The 21280-nt window shown below is 44.3% G+C and overlaps 1 protein-coding gene across 3 annotated transcripts in view; it reads left to right on the forward strand.

Annotated features, from left to right (window-relative positions):
* LOC135400376 (solute carrier organic anion transporter family member 3A1-like) overlaps positions 1–21280 on the forward strand; it is an 87221-nt gene that overhangs the window by 57628 nt on the left and 8313 nt on the right. The window contains exons 1-12 of one of the 3 annotated variants that reach the window (XM_064632220.1): positions 5647–5916; positions 8903–9442; positions 11371–11518; positions 11645–11793; positions 12733–12889; positions 13727–13920; positions 14000–14184; positions 17071–17275; positions 18401–18565; positions 19821–19901; positions 20368–20485; positions 20564–20726. In XM_064632220.1, coding sequence (XP_064488290.1) covers positions 8998–9442; positions 11371–11518; positions 11645–11793; positions 12733–12889; positions 13727–13920; positions 14000–14184; positions 17071–17275; positions 18401–18565; positions 19821–19901; positions 20368–20485; positions 20564–20726 — 2010 coding nt within the window. In that variant the 5' untranslated portion in view covers positions 5647–5916; positions 8903–8997. Of the gene's footprint in view, positions 1–5646; positions 5917–8902; positions 9443–11370; positions 11519–11644; positions 11794–12732; positions 12890–13726; positions 13921–13999; positions 14185–17070; positions 17276–18400; positions 18566–19820; positions 19902–20367; positions 20486–20563; positions 20727–21280 lie in introns of those variants that run through there. The other 2 variants (XM_064632219.1, XM_064632221.1) reach the window with 2 other exon arrangements.

Raw genomic sequence — 21280 nt, forward strand, 5'->3', positions numbered from 1 at the left:
TGACGTAACACATTCTTAAAGGGCCACTGAAGTACAAAAAATATATCGCGGAATGAAGGATGTCGTTATCTCGACACTAACGCAAAAGGAACAGAGTTCATCCGTTGCGTCGTTCGTGGTCCCCCTCACTGACAGTGCGGAGCGGGCTGTCGTTGGTCTCCTCAAACGATCTCGTCCAATCATAGTGGAGATCGTTTGAGGAGAGCAATTGTCGCAGAGTGTGAGGAAAAGAACAATTTTCGGTTTCTCTCGCATATAAATCACGAACGACGCAACGTGTGAATTGCGTTCCTTTTGTGTTGGCGTCAAAGTAACGGGAGATTGCATCACCGCGAATTGAAATTTTTGCACTTTAGTGCCCCTCCAAGGTGTTTATTGCGGCGCGGAGATAACTGAGGCTCTAGTCCGAAGACGGTTGGCCCACACAGCTCGATCGTTGCGCCCTCATTTTCCTCTTATCTTGTTATATTTCTAATCATCCTTTCCAAAACTGCCACCCTTACCGTGTGCTCACACGAGCGACATCTCAAAGAATATTCCAACGGAAGATGAGGAATACGTCATAGCCTTCTGCCGTTACGTGAGCGCGAGTGTCAAGTCAAGTCAATGTCAAGTCTTTCCGTACTTTCTTTTCTTCTAACCATGAGCAATATGCTGTAGGCTCAGCCACAACATATATCGTAGCAGACGACACGACAAATTCTGTGGCAGACGACATGGTCAGTGGTGTGGTCTGCTATATGTGCGCAGCACGGCACCCCCATATTCCTGCGCCGTGCGAATGCTCAACATGAGATGCGGCGTAACTTCCGCCCGGTGAGCAGTTTTTTTGCTTTTTCTTCCACTAGAATATTCCGTGGGGACGTCGCTCCTGTGAATACACAATTACCCTCCTTCCTTAGCTCCTAAAGAAGGTTATGGGGTTGAAGGTTTTTAGCGGTACCATTTGTCACTCCAGTAGATTTATGCGGTGCACCTTATGTAACATTATCTCGCAACGATGTCCTTAATGTCGCGAAGCCCTGCAGCACCGTTTTGCAAGCTGTTCTGCAGTCGATTGTCGCTTAATCGAAGCAGGCGGTGCGAACGAGAAACAAGAGAAACGGAAGATAGCGCTTGCAGAGGGCTCGCGTAATAAGCCATCGGATGATTAGCCGAGAAAATGATATTCTGTAACTGGTTTCCGGCAATGTCATGCGAGCAGCCCACGAAGGCTAACTGGGTCGTCCGGAGGTGTCGGCGCGGATCGGCATAGCAACTAAGTGGTTGCCGAGGGAGGAGCGGAAGCGAACGGCACTTCTTCCGTTACGTAAACAAAATCTGGACTGTTTAACAGAAACGAAAACAAAGGTTGAGAACCTTTTTACGTAACCAGCAGCGGTCGTTGGACCTCTTAGCGAGGCTTATGGCGTCTTCGATTGGCAGCCGCCGATCGCTCTATCGAGCGTTCCGTGGAACCCGCTGCCAATTTCTTTAAAAACCGAAATGAATTTTTCTAACAGTATACGCCATTTCGTTATTAGCGCATCAACTTACTTTTAAATCGTTTTTTTTTTTGTTGTTGTTGTTGTAATTCCTTTGCTTGTTGTCAGGCTGTATTCCCACACGACGTTGGAAATGATGCGAATGTTAAGCATTCTCAGGATGAAGATTGTACAGCTCCCGACAAAGTTAATAATAACGCTGGGAAAAAAATGTGGTCTCGTTCACGAGCGCGATTACAGCGACCCTCGGGGCCACGAGGAAATCTTTATTTAACAAAATTGTTCTATTAGTTTAACGCAAGGATTTTGTTCACTTAACATTCCCCCAGCGCCCCCAGCTGTTATCATGTTTGGAAATGAGAGAGATTTTTTTTTTTTTTCGGTGTCATTGTTAACTTTGACGGGAGCTGTACCTTAGTGGGTATGGTTTTGGGGTGGGGCCAGGGTGCTCATAATAGCACCTGTCATTGACCCTAGCTCCACTCTTTATCTTCGGTTTCTCGTTTTCGAAATAAATAAACAAAGAAATAATAAAATATCCTGTGAAATATTTTCATATATCTTACATCAGTAGATTGTGGAGAATTAGAAACCGTCCCGAGTGGCTTGGGACTAACATCTCCATTTTGTTTTCTTTTAATCAATCAATCAATCAATCAATCAGAAACCGCTTTTCCCTACACTGTCGGGGAATCCTTGAGGAGCTTGTAAGGCAAGAGAGTGGTAAAACAAAAGAACATATTATATGCCTCGAAATTGTTAAATAGTACGAGAAGTAAATGTTGTAACAAAGTTTAGGCTGCTACGAGACACCGCAAACTCGTCTATGTATACACGAAGTTTAGCAGGCGATGTGGGCCACTGGAAATAAGAGGGCAGCCATTCTAGCGATTTTTTCTACAAAGAACCTTTCACATTAAAGTCCTTGGCATAATACGTGCTACAAGGTGCGGTTTAGCTCTCTTTGTATTCACTTTATCTTCATTAAAAAATCTACTTTATCCTGCCATCTGTCATATCACCTGTCATCCTTTAATGGAAATTTACCTAGCAATCTCGCTGTGTGTGTGTGTGTGTGCTGCAAACATCCAAGAGGAGCTGAGTGCTTTCAGGAATTGAGAGGTACTATGCTATTCCCGCATCCTAGGTACCGCTTGGCAAAATGTCTCTTAGGCGGGTTAAGTACACACAGGTGGTAAATACGGTAAATGCACGAATACGGCACGAAGGAGTGCGACTCCTTTTGTGAATATTGCATTACGGCGACAGCGTCTGCGAACATTTCACTGCAACCCGTGGTAAATCTGAGTTAGACTGTGACGTCTGACTCTGAGCCGCCGTCTTTGTGTTTGTCACGCAAACGGGCGTAATATGTAATGATGGAGTCTTTCGCCTGGCCGTGAAGAAAAGAGAAGGCGGGCGACTATAAAGGCGCAGCAGCGATTTGCGCACAATTTTCATCTCGAAGTAGTGTACGGCTTCTGTGCACTTTGAAAACAGATGGTGGTGGTGGCGGTGGTGCGGGTGAGAGGGGTCGCAGTCTTCAAAAACAGATGGATGGTGGTGATGGTGAAAGGGCTTGCCGTTGTCGGCCTCACGTATGTGGGCAACGTCACGACTGACGCCCTGGGGAAATGTGCGTCCTGGGCCGACTTCTAGGGGAACTGTGCCGACATATGTCTGAAAGCGTCTGAGGAAAACCCAGGAAAAACCCCAGACAGCACAGCCGGTACCGGGATTTGAACCCGGATACCTCCCAGTCTCGACAGAACTTCACGGCATTGCACGCTCCTAGCCAACCGTCATCCCGAATGGCAATGTTCTCTCCCTTGATTTGTCGAAAACGCGAGGTGTACGCCATTTTTGTGGCAATTATGAACTGCATAATGCCGCAAAAATGGCGTCCGCCCCCGTTTTCAGCAAATCAGGGGAAAGAACGATATCATTCGGGATGATGGTTGGCTATAGGAGCGTGCTATGCGGTGAAGCTCTGTTTTTTAAGAGTGAAAGGGTGGGGACGTGACACCCATCTTTTATGGCTTTTTAAAAAGCGTTTCGACCTCTCTGGCGTTTCTTCTTTAGCGTTTTTCTTTTTCTTTTTGCTTTCTATGGCTTTCTGGCGTTTTCGGCGGGTATTTTCAGTCTCGTGTCGTGTGCGTTCTCCCTCAGCCTCAAGGAAGTGATATACCTACATCTAATTTACACCAGCTCGCTTTTACGGTTATTCTGTGTTCAATTTTGGGCAAGCTTTATAGGGGGGGGGGGGGGGGGGGAATATCCCAGGTTAAAGGATTTGTGAACTTGGCCTCTAGTTATCCGCAGAGCCCCATTTCCCCCTCCTCCAAATTTTTTCCCTCTGTCGTCCTTAGACAGTTTACGAAGACAAATGTCGGCACAGTAGCACTCTGTGAAGTCGTCCGAGGACGCACGATCGTTCTCAAGCAGTATGCGGTCGTGTGCACTCTTAAAAATGAACTTCACCGCATAGCACGCTCCTAGCCAACCATTATCTCGAATGATATCGTTATCTGCCCCGATTTGTTGAAAACGGGAGGCGTACGCCTTTTTTGTGACAATTATGAACAGCATAAGTGTCACAAAGAAGGCGTACGCCCCCCGTTTTCAACAAATCAGTGCAGATAACGATATCATTTGAGATGATGGTTTGCTAGGAGCGTGCTATGCGGTGAAGTTCATTTTTAAGAGTGTGGGTTTGGCCGGCAGATTGCTCGTGAAACCACACGTATCGCACGCGGGAGAGAGACGGAGCGATTTTCGTCCTTGAATAGTTTCTGGATCAGACTGCAAAGCACGTGATATCGAGTGGAAGTGTCGCCGGTTGCATGCGTGGGAAATGAATCTTGGCATCGCAGAAACTGCCACACACACACACACACACAAAAAGGAATGGCGCTCTGCGGTGGCTTCGCGTACGCGTTGACACCGGAAGCTATTTTGTGTTTCGCAACTTTATTACGAATACAAAAGACGGTTGGACCTTTGTGTTGCCGTGATGTCGCACGAAAGCTGCCAGCCTTGGGCACGCCGCTTGTGTCCAAGTGTTGGAAAATCCTCTGGAGCGGAGCGAATCGTTTCCGCCTGTATTTCGGTGTCCGTTCCAAAATATACAACAACGTGCATTGTCCAAGGCGTATTGAAGATCCTGCTAAGGCTATTATTTGCGTGTCATTAGGGAAGTTTGTTTGCCGATGACATGCGCGCATGCGCGGAGCCACACATCACAAACAAAGAAACAGAACTTCACCACGTGACACACTCGAGACGATCGAGCACTCAGAATATCGTTTTGTCTTCTGACTTGTTGAAAGCAGGCGGTGTACGCCTCTTTTGGACATGTTATGCGAAACGCAAGGTGTCCAAAGAGGCGGATCTCCTGGTATACATTATCTGCACACACCCTGTACTTCCATTTTTTCCCACCGTTGATTTTTGACGTGTCGTCCTCCCAGACTCCGAACCCCAAATCAATTATCTTCAACGACATTTCATCAGGAATTCCTAGAATGTGTTTACTTTTGTACGCGTGTTCCAGCGCATAATTCCACGAATGTGTAGTTCTCTGGAACTACATGATCCTGTAAGGAGAGGTCGCATTACGGGCCGTCGTCTCTAGAAAACCGTGTTACGTGGTGCTCCTCGTCGTTGACGCGACGCGCGGTGTAGTTAGCACTTTCCTCCGAGTTGCTATAGCTGCGTACTGCTCGATAGTGCTTTTGTTTGTTGTCCGCTGTCAGCACAATATTTACCGCCGCACGCAATCTCGGTTCTAAGTCTCGCCTAAATCGCCACTGGACCAACGACCCAGGCGTCTCCGCACACTCGATCACTTCACTCGCCGCGTTACGAGGAACAACGTCCATCGGCGCCAAAGGAATTGGAAAGAGGTCCGTGAACCATCTGGTATGTAACTCTTCTCCCCCCCCCCCCTTTTATGTGCGTCTCAAATAAGAAGAGCATCTGCGTCAGCTGTTTCAGGATCTCCGGCTTCCGCCTTTCGAAACTTCCCCTTGAGGAAGTGCGCGCCTCTCTCTCGGTCTGACTCTAAGGTCTGACGTGTATGTGTGTGTGTTGGTCTGGGGGGATATAGAGGCTGCTTATATTTATTGCGCGTTGTTCCGACAGAGTGACGCAATATTTCCAGGGGAAATCCCGCGGTCGTGACGAAAACAATTTAGTGGGGCAAATGAGGTGTGAAGGAAGGATGTGGACGCTGCAGTATATGGGAGAAGTGGTGAGAGAAGGCGATGGTAAAGCCGGCCTGAAAAACAAGTGCGACGCTGCGTGCTTGCTTCCGAGGCATAAACGTAGCCAGAAAAATATTTCCGGAGGAGTACTACGGAAGCTACACGGAGGAGGACATGGTCACTCTCTTTCCCTCTCTCCCTCTTTCCCTCAAACGCGCTACCGAAAGGTACGTTTTTTTTTTTTTTTTTTTTTTGTACTATAAGGTACGATATGCTGTAAAATGTTCAAGTGCTTGTGTTAGTAATCTGTACAACCAATTAAAGTTCGCGATCGCAGTATTGTTTTGGAAGTCAATCGTTGCTCGAAATTTTCGCGTGAAGCTTACAATTCGCGAATATTAGTGCTGCCCTACTGGTGAATTATTTCGCGGTCTTAATAATAATGCGCGAATTCGCAATGCGCGTCCCGAGTTATGCAAAATAAATGTGAAAGACGACTGTTGGCATCGATATATGAACCTGCATTCCAATCTTGATAGTAAAGACGGTAACAGACGCGTAGAAGATCGGCACTGCGAATTCCGGATCTCGTCCGGCCCTGACGTCACTGCAGGCGTCTCTGTCGGTGAGGCAGCGCGAGGGAGGTCACGTGCATAAGATTGCCAATGGCAATCAGCTGTGGAAGTAGGTCAGCTGGCTACACAGTTCCCCAGTTTCTCTCTCTTCCCTATTGCCCTCATTGGTCCCTCTCCCAAATAAGAGGGCAACGTTTCGCGGTATGGCATACATGGTTTCTTCTATGGTCCGATACCGGTCCACGAGTATCCCCTTATTGCTGCCTTGGTATTGGACACTTCATCATGTGGTTTCTCCAGAATTTCCGTTCTTCCCTGCACAGAGGCAAACTGTCGTAACATGTTACCCATGCTCTCACTTTTTCGGTGTCGTAGTTCGACGCGGGCGTGTGTTCAAAGGTTCAAGCTTGCCAAATGCAACACGCAAAAATAAGAAAAAATCATCTTTTTACTCAATACCCCAGCGTGCAGTAGAATGCATGCATGATGCATGCCGTGCACTCTATTTCATTCATTCTATGCATTCTATTGCAGTTGTGAATTTGATAGATGTGTTTCATACACATTATCAAATTCACAACTCTTTCAATTAAACGATGCATGTTCTGTGCAGTTTTACCATGATGCTCATCTGGGTTAGAATGCTGCAAGTCTGAGCCTTTGCCAGGACAGTTGGAATTGTTTGGGGTTGAGTACCTGGGGAGGTGGGTTGAAACACTCCTGAATTCATGCCTTTGCTAGTGCATTTGGGAAAGGGAGGTGAAATCTCCTCCTCATATGAAGTTCCCATAGAAGCCCGCTAAAAAATTATTCTTCTGGCCACTGGGCAGCAGGCGGCACCCATGTGGAACCAGACCTTTTCTTGGTGAACTTGATGGTCAAGCATACACTCTTGAGTTGAGAGCAACGGTGGCAGGGCAAAATGATGCTCGAATAAGTGTGTGACCAGCACAAGGGAGCAACGACGGGGTCGGGACCACCTCGATCTTCCCGGTTGCAAAATCTCTGGCATCAATTTTTGCGGTCTCGAAATAAATGAATTTCCCGATCGCTTAGTAAGTGTGTATATTTTTACATTCGCAGCTATTCCATTTTTGCTGCGCATTCCATAGCGTCACCTACAAACAGGTTTCTGCACCCATTATCTGCAGTCCTTACGTTCATTCGTAAGACGTGTACGCGTGTCTTGCATATCCTTCTATATTATTATTCATCCTTCTCTTTCATTGTTAATACTAAGAAAGATAAATTACATGTGATGTATTGCACATGCGTAACGCCACAAAACTGCAGAAAAAGTAGAATTACTGCATTTTAAAATACAGAGTATGTGATCTGCTGCACAGTGATGTGAACAAGAAACAAGAACATGAAAGAACTGATGTTCTGAGGCTGGAACAAGATAGAAGGGACAAATACATACAAAGCCTCAATTTGCCTAAGAAATTAGGCAAATTGAGGATGAGGGAGAGGAGAATGAGAGAGAGTGGCTGGTTTGTCCCTTCAGATGGACGCACCCTGGAAGTCACTGAGAAGGCGGCTTAGCTTAGCTCAATTGGTAGAGCCCTGGACCGGCAATCCAGAAGATGTGGGTTCGAGTCCTACAGCTGGCTAAACTTTTCAGTGACTTTCATCTTCCATCATCTTCCACAGTGATGCGCCTCTGTTACAGGACCCAATGACCAAACGCCAAGTGCTGACCAAGCCAGTTTAATCAGAAAAAGAACAGCGTAATTCGCTTTTAAAGAAACTGCAACAATGAGTTCAGTGGCAACATCACGTGGCACGCCACCCTCGTGCCCTTTCTTCGTTGTCCTCGTTGTCTCCTTGGCCAAGGCAAACGATGACGACGGTGCATACTTCTTCATACCGTCTTCATGGTACCCCTAAAGTAACATCACTTCATCGGATGACCACGTGCACTATATTTTGCGGAGAGTATGAATCCTCCCAACCTCACCCAGTCCAGGGAAGTTCCGCAATGACCTCACACCGACTGGCATCCAGTTAATGTGATGCTGAATGATCTGCTACTGGGTAATTTGTTGGGTGTCTTATGAAACTCCAATACACCACATTTTTATGTTGGTTGATCTGGTCTTACGACACAGGGCTATGCAGTTAAAGGAGCTCTTCATTTTTGCTGACTTTTTTGTTATGGAAAATGTTGGAATACTCATAGACTCAGCATGTGTATCACTTGAAGGAATTACATTACAGGAATATATAGTTACTGGGTGAACTGAACAATAAATGACATGCACACGTGGTAACTTGTACCACTATCTTTCTCGGACCATTGTAACCTTCAACTGGTGTCCGGTCACATGATGCGTGGACTTCGGAAAACTGTGTTCCTCATTTTTAGCGTAGTTATCTGCAAAGCTTTTTAGGCGGCATCACCAGTAAACAATTACATGCACCATACGATCGTTTGAACAATTGATCAACGAGAGTTACATTGCTTTGAGCTCCTCTTACATGATATTCCGTCATTTGCTTCCGGATATCAAATCTTTGCACGTCCCCCGAACTACATGTTGAATATCACTTCCCTTATATCTCTTCTTATATATCTTATATCTATCTTATATACCTCTCTTCTCTTCACTTATATCTCAATATCTCTTCCCAACAGAGCTCTGCAGCACCATGCGCTGCAGCCAGCGACACCGCAAGCATCTTTGTGTCTGATCTCAAGGGGTCTGTCCCTCCTCGGACAACCTGACGACGATGTCCTCATCAAGCTGCTTAGACGTGAATGCGAGGGTGATCGCCCCCTGCTTCACTACAAGAGATGACTTCCACTTCCCACCCCCCGCACCCCAACACTGGGCCCGCGGGCATCGCCGTACCAAGAGCGCTGGCAACTATGGTGTGCGCGATCCCAGCCTCTACACATGCATGGGGTTGTATTCCCATCATGCTCCCCTTTCGCCACTGGCCCAATCAGCATCCACTATTGCCCTGGCGGGAGGAGATGGGACGGCACAGTACAGTCGACCACACCATCATCACCACTACCATCACCATCATCACTACTACCACCTGCATCACCATGGTGTACCTCTGGTGCCTTTACAGCAACCAAGTCACGTGGCAGAAGTCACATACTGCAGTGGGGTTGATTTTGCAAGACCTGAGCATTATTCAGAAAGGTTGATGAGTAATGACAGAGGTAAGGTCTCTTCTTTTTCATTTTTCTTTTCTCTTCTTCTTTTCTTTTTTCTTTTACAATCTGCTTTGCAATAATCTATATATCCTCCTCTTGATACAGGAGGATATATCCTGTTTATATGTGATTATAAATATATAATCCTGTCATATGTGTAGCAGTGTTATCGCCTTGGATACATACAATAAGCAGGGTAGTGGTGCAGGTGATCTCTTGGCTACATTCATAATTGAACTTCTGTGTGCAATAAGGGGATAAATTGGAAATGACTGAAACAGGAAAACTTCAACTAAATATTTGGCAAGGCGATTGCAGCAGAAATTCAATAAATAACACTAATGAAAAATATGCATCATACATTTATGTATGTACATCAGGTACATCTGTTGAATTGGGCATGCTGCTTAGTAGGAAACAAAACAAAATCTTCAAACCTTGATGGCTAAACTATGGTGTGTCTAAGCAGGACAAAGTCACCTCTATATGGTGGAGCAATCTCTTCTTAATGAGCCCTCATAGCATGACAAAAATTAGCGTGATTGCAGGTGTCCTTGTTTCATTAAAATTCCTGGGATCTCCGCACTAACACTATGGAGTAGGGTAAACAAAAAAAGAAGCTGTTTCTGCAACAAGAAGATTAGAATGGCTTGATAGCGCCTAGGACTTCACAGAACTGAAACCAGCTGAAAACTTCAAATCACATATGGGTTGGATGGACATGCAGAAAAGCATTTGGAGTAACACTTCCAATCACAGATATGCATTTCCCATTTCTTACTCTCCTGTACTGGGTCAATAAATTATCATACTGCCCTGTATTTTCTTTATGAGCTACATACTGGTGTTCAAATGGCATTGCAACAATAATGCTAAAACATGGACAAGTTGATGTCATTTGTCAACGAAACGTTAAGGGGACATGCAACACTTTACAGCATGATAAAAATAACACATTGAATTATGTTTTCATCAATAACTGGTTGATCTGATCAGGACAGGGAGGGGCAAACAAGCAAATGCACAATGCAGGACAGGACTTGCAGGGTATGGGGTATGCTCAGACATATGTTGCCTGCGTCACGATTAATTTTGTTGCAGTTGGTTGATGCACGCAGGTAACCATAATGGCATTGCCTTCGAATCGCTTCCGACACAATTCAGCGTTTGGTTATCCCAAGTGTCGCTTCGTGCCTCGCTTTCAGTGTAAAACATCGAACTCCCAAAAACTCTGACCTGGAATGGAAAACAACAGTCACACACACAACGATATACCTCTACAGTGGTACTACATGTGGGCAATGAAGATAACTGGAAATGTGTGATGGCACACTTTGGCCAATTAGTTGCCCTTGTGCCATAAAAAACCAAAACAATACACAATGTATGAATACACAATGAATGAATACACAATGTATGTACAATTCAGCAAATTCAAATGAACAACAGTAGTACAGGAAGCAGCGGAATGTAATCCGGTTTGTACCAACACTCGTGGTCAAGGCGACTATTTTATTTCATTTATTTATTTATTTATTTTTTATAGGAAGTTTGTTGGAAGCAGTAACAAATGGTAAGTGAACGGGTGAACATGATGAAGTTGTAAAGGATTGCTAGCGTATGCATTCTGAATTCCACACCATGCCACGCCACTTTTCTGAGAACCTGCTTTGGCCGATATTAGCAACATTTTGATTTTGAAACCTTCGGTGTTTTGTGCATGGTGGCTGTGGTGTCCATGTTGGCAGTGCGTAAGATTTTTAATCGTTAGAAAAAAAAATGTTAGGTCATGTATTTATGTGTTCAGCCAAAAATTTGTCGCAAGCCATGTTTCTCTGCACAGTACTGCACCGTTTCGTTACGTTACGAAGATGTTTAAAAGAAATTATGTGGAACTTCCAGGTGTTTAGCCCTTTCCTCTGTTACTCTTTTAGATGTGGTTGACCCAAACCTTCGAGAGTGTGGCATCCTGAGCTGTCGTCCACGGTTTTTGCAGTACTTTGCCAGCATTCGAGTGTTTGTATTTCTAGCTTGTGTCCTAGTTACACTGCAACAGGCTCTTTCTACAGGATATGTAAATAGGTACGTACTGCTTGTCATCAAACCCTTTTTCTCTAGCATTCTTTCGCATCAGGTATTGCAGCCACAGTGTGAGAGTGGTGTGCAGTGGTACTTACATGCCAACATTGTGTTGCTTTTTCGTTGCAGTGTAATTACAACCATAGAGAAGAGATTTGATATCCCTAGTCGGGTCTCAGGAGCCATTTCCAGTTCTTTTGAAATTGGTAACCTCCTGACCATTATTTTTGTGAGCTACTTGGGAAGCCAACGTCACATTCCTGTGTGGATTGGCAAAGGTGAGCAAAGCTGAGCTCTGAATGAGTTGTTCTTGATGTGATTTAAAATATTGTACAGTCGTGCAATGCTAATATGGATGACACCAAATATAGTACATGCCTTTTATGGGGACTAAGGTCTTTCAGTGTACCTATGTCTCATCAAGCTACAACCAAACCGATGGAGCCCTATGTATTTTTGCCCTGCTGTTATAGACAGGCATCAGTATTGTTAATTTCTTCTAACTTTGTTAATTTTTGGGCATTAGAGGATTGAGTGTCTGTGATGTCCTAATTGTAGTCAGCCTCGGCTCATTCTCGTTGTTGAGGGAATCCCATCCATGATTTGGCAAACATTTCGCTGCATACAACACAGGGACAACTTCTTTGCAAAACAAGACAATGAGGACTGAAGATTCGTACCTTGAGCTTGAGGAGGACTGAAAGGATGACACGGCTACACTAACTCAGAATTCTTCAGAATGAATCTTCAGTCCAAGTCACACAGCCACGTCACAGCTGGCTTGCCTTATTCTTCTTTCAACAAGAAGGACATAAAATTCTGAGTGGAATGTTCCAGCCACAGAGATGGCCATTTAACTTGTCTCTAGAATTGACCACCAAATTACATTGAGTGCACGGGCATATCAAGATCACCATCACGGCTGTCATGGCTTGTGAGGCATTGCAAACAGAGCTTAATTTTTTTAGGACGGTGGCAACCGGTGTTGCTTGCATTTCATCTGCTGAGTTGCACATCGTTATGCATGTGAACTGTTTTCTTTCCTCAATAATTTTTTTTTTTCCTCTAATAGTCAACAATATGGACGACTCGCTTTGTATACAGCTTTTGTCGGGGACAAAGGTGTTCATAATAACGGGGCACGGCTGTACATAAGAGAGAAAACTGTCCGTAAATTGGTACACTAACCACACTTATTCCGTTTCTCATTTATTCAGGGACCATAGTGATGGCTATTGGGTCGTTTATTTTCTCCTTGCCATATTTCATTGACCAAACGAGCTTGTCTGGCATCTACAAGATGAATCTCACATTGCCCGAGGATGAGAACACTTGCCATATGCCTTCTGCTGCCATGGTGCCAGAGCATTCTAGGTTCGTACCATCGCGTTTGTCTGCTTCTTTATCTACAGAGTTGTTGTATATAGCATTGTTAGGGTGGGTAGGTTCTACCACAGTTGGAACCATGTGAAATTATGGAAGTGAATTCCACTGGAGCATAATGTGGTATTACCAGTAAGGCAGTAAGCTTGTCTTACATAATAGCTACCGAAGCAGCATAACACCTTGCTCCAATATTGGACCAATATTGGCAGCATTGGTCCAATCTTGCTCCAATATTGGACCAATATTGGCAGCATTGGTCCAATCTTGGACCGATATTGGGCTGGCATCGCCGATATTGGTCCAATCTTAGACCGATATTGGGCCGGCATCGCCGATATTGGTGCAGTCTTAGACCGATATTGGGCCGGCATCGCCAATATTGGTGCAATCTTAGACCGTTATTGGGCCGGCATCGCTGATATTGGTCCAATATTGAGCCACGATATTGTGCTGGTTGGGTATGTGCAACGAAGTTAGTGACCTTAGGGATGCAACATTTGAACTGTACTTATTTCCTTGGTTCTTGGTTATTTCCTTAAGTCCTTGGATAACATTTGGCATAAGATATGGTTAAACCGAAAACATCAGGTTTCAATTATATATTCCCCATCATGTACACTTGGTGCCTTTGGTAATGTGCCAAGTAAAATATAGGTGAAATTCTCAACAATCATATCGTAGCCATGAGTAAATGACAGGATAAGTGGGCATGCTGTATTTGGAATTGGCAGTGCTGTTACGCGATATTGGTCACATTGATTAATACTAACGAACAATGGCATAATAACTGCAACGCGATCTCTGTTTGTTCTCTGTTCACCACAGCCACTTCATAAATCCTCCGCTATCCCCTGAGGCAGAGAAGACCTGCATGGACGGGCGATCTTCCAACGGACTTTATATTTTTATATTTATGATTGCGCAAATTTTGATTGGTTGTGGGGGTACCCCCATATTTACACTGGGAACAACATATATAGATGACCATGTCAGGAAAGAAAGTTCCTCTATGTACATAGGTGAGTACCGTATCCGAAGTAATAAGCAAGTGGAGGGTAGCTCACGCTTACGTGGGTGCATGTGATATTTTTTTATCAGGCTGCATGTACAGCACAGTAGCATTTGGCCTAGTAGTCGGATACTTGCTCGGAGGCTACCTGCTGTCCCACCACGAAAATGCCTTTCTAGGGGGCATTGTGCCCCATGAAGTCTTCCACGGAAGCCAGAGATGGATCGGCGCTTGGTGGGTGGGCTTCGTCATCTGCGGGTTACTGCTCTTGTTCGTAAGTATCTGAAAAAGTGCTATTGATGATTGGTGCAGTATGTAACACTTTACGTGTAATTTCTCAAGTGTCACACACATGAACAATTTGATAGACGCAATTTTACTTAAGAAAGGAAAGGTGTCCTATTGAAAATGTGATTGTCGGCTGACTGTTTTCTAGGGATGTGTAAATAGCAGTTTTCAAACTGAAGTGAATACAATGCAAATAGTCTCATACCTGAAGCAAATAGAAAGCAAATTTTTATGTACTCGAAGTGAATACGTACAAAGTGACAAAGTACGCAGTCATCTCTCGCTTGTCCGGATGAGCGCAATTTCTTGTTCCTGTGGAACACCGTAGATCGCAGACTTCCCAAAAAGAATGACCAGTTCTTCTTTGGCCCAGGCTTGAAGGGTAGAAGTACTTTCACGTGGTTTGGATAGCCAATGCTTGCAACTGTTGCGCATCGCAACTGTCTGTCCATACCAGTCTCCAGTGACTGACCTCTGGCCAAAAAGGAATCTGAGAGTAGAACAGCACACAGGTGGTGACCTTCCTCGGGGACACTCCCAACGCCAGCAAGTGCCGAGGACTGCGGCCATTTGCATATTTCTGAATAAGCGAATCAGAGTGACACTGATCGTGGAAAATTGTTTCCAGTGCTTCATGTCTGGGTACTGAAAATGAATTGCAGATAACAGGACAAAAAACCAATTGTAGCAAGTTTGTTCCCGATCACATACTCCGGATAACAGCTTTTCCGGTGAACTGAGTTACAGTTAAGCCAGACATCAACTGTACAACCGAGCCAAACACACACACACAGCAGATACATGGATATACATGGATCTTTGGGTGCAGCTGCACTCACTTCGTTTTATACCCTCTCTTCTGGCATTTTTCAGCATACAGGTGCACCTTCAAAAAGCTTGGGCTTGTAAATGACCACACTTTAATTTGTTAAAGAGAATCATTTGTTAAACTGAATATGTCCAGAAAAAACTGCCCAAGCGCCGACACACGCGCCCCATTCTACGCTACGCCGTCATTACGACTGGCGTAAAAACATGGAGTGCATGCTTATTATTGAATGCCGCACAATTTTCAATGAGTACAAACGTCATCAGCTACTTGCCATTCAGGAGTAAAGTAAGTTTCGAAGAAAGTAAGTTTCACGTGAACAGTACTTTCAGACGTGGCAAGCACAGGATGTTCGTAAATCGCGGATAGGAGCGTCATTTTTCTTTTTGGCCATGGACCATGGACATGACATTGATTATCGCAAGTTCCTCATCAGCTGACGAAACCTTCGCTTTTTGGACCGTGCTAATCACAAAGCATCACTGGAAAACAAATGCAAAAAATGAATGCAATAGGGGAGCGATTGTGCAGTTCCCACAGCAAAAGCATGTGGCAAAAGCGATGAATGCCCGATTCGCTACTTACGTCATTTCACATGACAACGCCAGTAACCAATAAGAATGCATTGTCACGTTCACGTTACTCCTTCCCTCCCCTGTGGGTGGGACTCATCCTCTCTCTCGCCTCTCCCCTGCACATGGAGAGAGGCACGTGCGACGGCACAAAGGAGGGGTGCTTCGGGTGTTTCCTGCCTACAGGCTTCATTAAATAGAACGTGTCTAACGAAAACGCTTCATTGAATCGACTGCAGAAATGCATTGGCTTCTATGGGGAAACAGAAATAATACGTTAAAGGGACGGTCTCGTACAGCCGGAACGATTCCGAAACTTAGCCAAAATTTGTTTCACGAGTACTGTACACATACAACCATCAAAGTTTCATTCGGAATATCCAAGTCGTTTTCGAGGAATTTGTCGAGACGTGCCGTAAGAGCAGACGACGAAAGCTGCTCCTCTCTCATGCATACGTCACCTATGACGTCGGCCTGCGGGTGCGTCATCGTTGTCATGGTAATTGTAACTTGCAGAAGCACCTTGGTTTGAGTAATCCCCTTTGCTCTCGAAATGGGGACACTCAGGCATATACCTCCGTGAGCGGAGAATGTAGTCCGAGCATTGACTGTGGGGTCTCCCATAATGTGGCGCACAATCGGATATGTGGAAGCTGAGTCACGTGTTTTCTTTCCGCAAGTATTTAATGCGGTGTTTAAATAAGCACGTTCTCCTTCTCCATGTACGTCGTCAGCGACACTTCATTTCGAAGCATGATCAGTGTACAACGGGGAGTGTAATGGAAGCGCGCGTAATATATTTTTGGTCGGAGCTGTAATGCGACCGCGCGCGCCGATGGCCAGCGACTTCAGATTTGTGATTGTGGATGGGATTGTTCTGTGACTTTTAACTTGTTTCTGAGGATTAACATAGTTGTTCTGAACCACCATGCTTGCCACTACTTAGAATGCGTGTTTTTCACCTGAGAAGTGAAAGAAAATGTATGAGAGTTGCCGCGGTGCCCAGTAACTTCTGAAAGTCGTCTGCTCACGCCGATGCACTAGCATGCGCAAAAGCAGACGATTTCTGTATCCTATCACGGACTTACCCGCAGGGCGACGTGGCCGTTCTTATTGTTGCCAACACAGATCGCGGCGTGCTCTGCAATCTTTATCAATTTAATTGGGTTATTTAATAACTGTGGCGTGTTTTGTCGGGTAAATTAGCAGTATTCCATTTTCAACAAAGGGCAATCGAATGGTACACTTTATGAAAGGGGCAGGGGGTACGAGACCGTCCCTTTAAATCAACGTTCGTTATGTGGAGGTTCAACTGTATTTGGTTCAGAATTCGAATCCAATGCACAAATATTTGCATTTGTATTCAACAAATCCGAATATTGGCAGAGCCCTACTGTCTTCTGTTTCTCGTAGGCATTAGCAGTATGAATTATGACTCTTAATCATAATTTATTGTGGTAACCCCCCGCAGGTGGCAGTGCCGTTCTTTGCATTCCCTAAGACACTTCAGAGGGAGCGAATGCGTCTAAGGCGGGAGGAAGAGTATCTCAACAGTAACAAGATGGCGGTTGGCATAACCCAAAAGATGGAAGTTTGGAAGCCACCTGGGGCTCAGCAGCAGAGCACCACAAATGACCCACCACCAGACAAACAAAACTATGGTAGACGAGTTAAAGGTAATGCGTAGTAGTGTCTTCTGCTTCTTTTATCTTAGTGTTGACCATGCAACTTGTTCGGCTGTAATGCTAGAACCTGATTTTGTGTTTGAAAAATATACAGCGTCGTAATTAAAAGAATGTTTCAAGAAGTAGCACTGGTCTACATATCTGATAGGACCGTTACCTCTTAGTGACCCCCTGGATAGATCTCTTAAAATACAGGGTAGCGACCTATAAAAGTTTGTCCATGCCAGCATGCAGTGGTCAGCAATTACTCAGTGGATATGGGTATTGCCTCGTCTACACATAAAGCTCTTAAAGTGATTTAGCCCTTGTAAGTTTCAGGGTGATTGAACATCGTAGCGCAAAATTTACAATGCAGAACGCACAAAGCCATTAGTAAAAAATTGAGGATGGCTCTCGCTGTTGGAGACGTCTGCAAGGTTTCGGGTGTAGAATTTACTTGGGTGACCTTTAACGTAATATAGATTATTAATTTTATTTGTATCATTTATGATATTAATTCAATTAAGTATAATATAGAGTATAAATAAAGGCAATATAATTAAAAATAAATTACATTAATTTCATTACTTTAACCCTATACCAAACTGTAATGCCAAAACATTGCATGGTATATTTTAACTGCCACCCACATAAACGATCAGAAAAATGTAAATTCTGTGTCAACGTCATGCAAATGGTGGCATTGCGAAGAGCAGTTGAGACGCTGCTCCCTAGACGCGTGACATTGAAGCAACCGTTATTTCTCACTGCAATCAGAGCCGCTTCACTTTTGTGTGTCTAGGGGGTAGTCTCAACTGCTGGTCACAGTGCTGCCATTTCTATTGTTTGATTACTGGGTCCATACATTTCACATTATAGCTCTGCACTGTGATGTTCAGTCACTTCTAACTCTGCCAGGATTGAATAGCATTCTGAGCTCCAATGTGCAGACACAATGCGCCATCTGCATTGAGTGATTGCTGAGCACGGGCAAACTTTTTTTTGTTGCTACCCACCTATAGTACAGTTTTCAGTTGTCTGTGCTCTTTTTGTGTGTGCACGATGCAGCTGCGTTTAGTTTGTGATTGTGTCATATATATGTTTAAGCAGAAAGAGTTATTCTGATATACATTGCAGACATCCCAGCATCCATGTGGCATCTGTTATGCAACCCCATCTACATGGTTACTTGTCTTGGCTCGTGCATGGAACTAGCCATTGTTAGTGGCTTTGTGGTGTTTCTCCCAAAGTATCTAGAAACACAGTTCAATATTGGAAAGTCTCAGGCAAATATTTTCACTGGTATGTTATATCTTTTCTATTTGTTTTTTTTTTAAACATGTACACATGTGTGCTACAGAATAGGACCTGACCATCACCAAAATGTGGAACTAGATAAAGTCAAACCACACTTACGAATTTCCTCACTTTATGAACAGCATCGCGTGGGACGAGACATCTCCCTTATATTTCTCCCTTGTTTTATGTATCCTCGCTTTCCAAATACATCTTGAGGGAACTATTCTGGGATACTGAAATATTTTTTAGCTCAATTCATGATCGGATTGAGCTTAGGGCCTTGTGTTTTCGTGTTTTATGCTTTTCTTTTTAAGGTCTTGGGGGTAAAAATTGCTTTAATTTAGGAGCTATAAAACAAGGTAAAATTCGGCGATATTGGGAAGTAAAGCAGATTTTCGGGTGGAAAATAAAAAAGAGAGCACTTCTCGCATTTCATGTGAACACAGGATGAGGAATGGCCGTGCTGAACATGAAGTGTTTAGCACTCTCCACTACCCCTATTGGTGGCTGAATTGGCACTATGCTAAGTTAGTTTTCAGGGTTTTTCAAGTTTTACCCTGTAACGGTGATGCAAGTCGAGGGGTAAAGAGTGTTTCACCAGGTTTAACCTGAACACTACTTAAGCTTCATCAGCCACATGTCACTAATGTGTCCGCAATAGCCGAGGACGAACTGGTTATGTACTCAGCAAAGTAACCTAGGTTTCTGGGTCAAGAGCAGGCAAAGCAACTGTGCTTCTCGGCTTTGAAACCGACATATCAGGAAGAGCAACACAAAAGCAATCGGCCATCGATAAACACACCTGCAAAGACAGAAGCAATTCATTTGGCAAACCTGAAACCTATGATTGCTCGGATTTGTCGGGGCTAGGCATTGCGACCTCAAACTTGTACAGAGATCATAACGACACTAATGGTGACTGTGCTGAATATGCTACTGTAGAGTATATAACTGATTTCATTACATAGAACCACGTACATGCAACAACGCGTTACGTTGAAGATGTGATCGACGAGAGAGAGGAAGGGAAACATACAAAAACGTTGTTACATTCAAGAGTTCACATTTTTTGTTGAAAATTTTGGCTTTCACCAAGTTCCACAAAAGTTCCATCGTCATTATGACGTGCCCGTTCCCATCCAGTGATTCAAAACCTCGATCCCCCGCATTGCTCAATTTATGAATGATTCCCGAGAAATTTTGTCCGTTCTTGTGTCATGGGTTAACCATACATGTTATATATTTTTCCTGTCAATAGGAGGAATTGCCATCCCTGGTGCCTGTGTTGGGATTTTCTTGGGTGGCTACGTGTTGAAGAAGTTTCAGATGAGACCCAAAGGTAATTTTTTAGGCTTCTTACGAACCCTTCAGTACAAGCACAGAATATACAAACTTCAGGACTACAAGCGTCAATACAAAAAGTACAAACCCTTGCATGGTGAACTGGACATCAATGCCTTTACATTTGAGAGTTTGAGGATGAGTGTGGAATGATGACATGATGCTCGAAAAGAACTTCAAGGACTGCTGTTGAGTCTATGCACCCGGTCCATGAAAGTGAAGTGAGTTTGGGGAGCTCACTAAAATAGTTAGTGCACTTTCTGTCGAGTCTCACTAAAGGATGCCATGTGACAGCACACAAACAACACTAAGTGCAAGTGTCATTCGTTGAAAGTGAAACTAAATTAGCCATTGTACTTCACAAGCAAGTGCTTCACATGATTGATTAACCAGATTTCTTATAAATTATCTCTCGTTATTATTATTATTATTATTCCTGATTTCTTCTTGCTTTCACGTTCCAGGAGCTATACAGTTTGTGCTGTTCTTCAACCTTGTCTGCATGGGTCTTTACACCCTCCTTTATTTCCTGGGCTGCGACAACATTCGTATGGCTGGTGCGACACTGCCTTACTTCAACAAGTAAGTTGAACACACAATTAATTCACTTCAGCTCTCTATTGCACACCTAATGGGTTTGCTTTCGTCATTTTTCTGTAGCAGTAGCGAATTGGACACATTTCAAGTGAACCTGACAGCGGACTGCAACATGGGCTGCCGTTGCTCTCCCAATGACATTGAACCCGTGTGCGGACGAAATGGCATCACCTACTTTTCACCGTGTCATGCAGGCTGTAGGGCCGGTGCAGGAAATGGTCCACATGTAAGTCTGGTCTTTCTGATGGCTTCATGGTTAGAGCCTGAAGTTTTAGGGTTTTACTCGATTCTTCCCCGAATTTGCACCCGATACTGAAGATTCACTCTTTAGGGTGAAACCCGATTTTTACCTGGCAAATTCCTCTCACCGGGATGTCTGTAGGAATGCACTAACTTACTTGTTTGGCAGCAAATGCAGTTACATCACCGTTTGTACCAAACCACTACTGTTACTTTGAGTAACTGAGCCCGATTTCTCCCCGAATTTAGCATACGGGAAGTTGTTTCACCTCAATTCGCATGAATTTAGTGCACATGCTTATTTACCCCGATTTTTACCCCCGGAATTTAGAAAAAAATATGTCCTGAAAACTTCAGGCTCTATTCATTGTCAATGGCTAATGCCTGAATGAAACGTACACATTTGTATTATTCGGTTAAACCTGGTAAAACCAATTTTTGCCCTCACCCCCCCCCCCACACAATTAGCATACAGTAATTTCGCGCGTATTAGCCGCGGCTTATGCGCAATTTTGTTTTCCCACGGGCGCTCTGCGGCTT

This window comes from Ornithodoros turicata, chromosome 7 (assembly GCF_037126465.1).
Source record: "Ornithodoros turicata isolate Travis chromosome 7, ASM3712646v1, whole genome shotgun sequence".
NCBI classification, from domain to species: Eukaryota; Metazoa; Arthropoda; class Arachnida; order Ixodida; family Argasidae; genus Ornithodoros; species Ornithodoros turicata.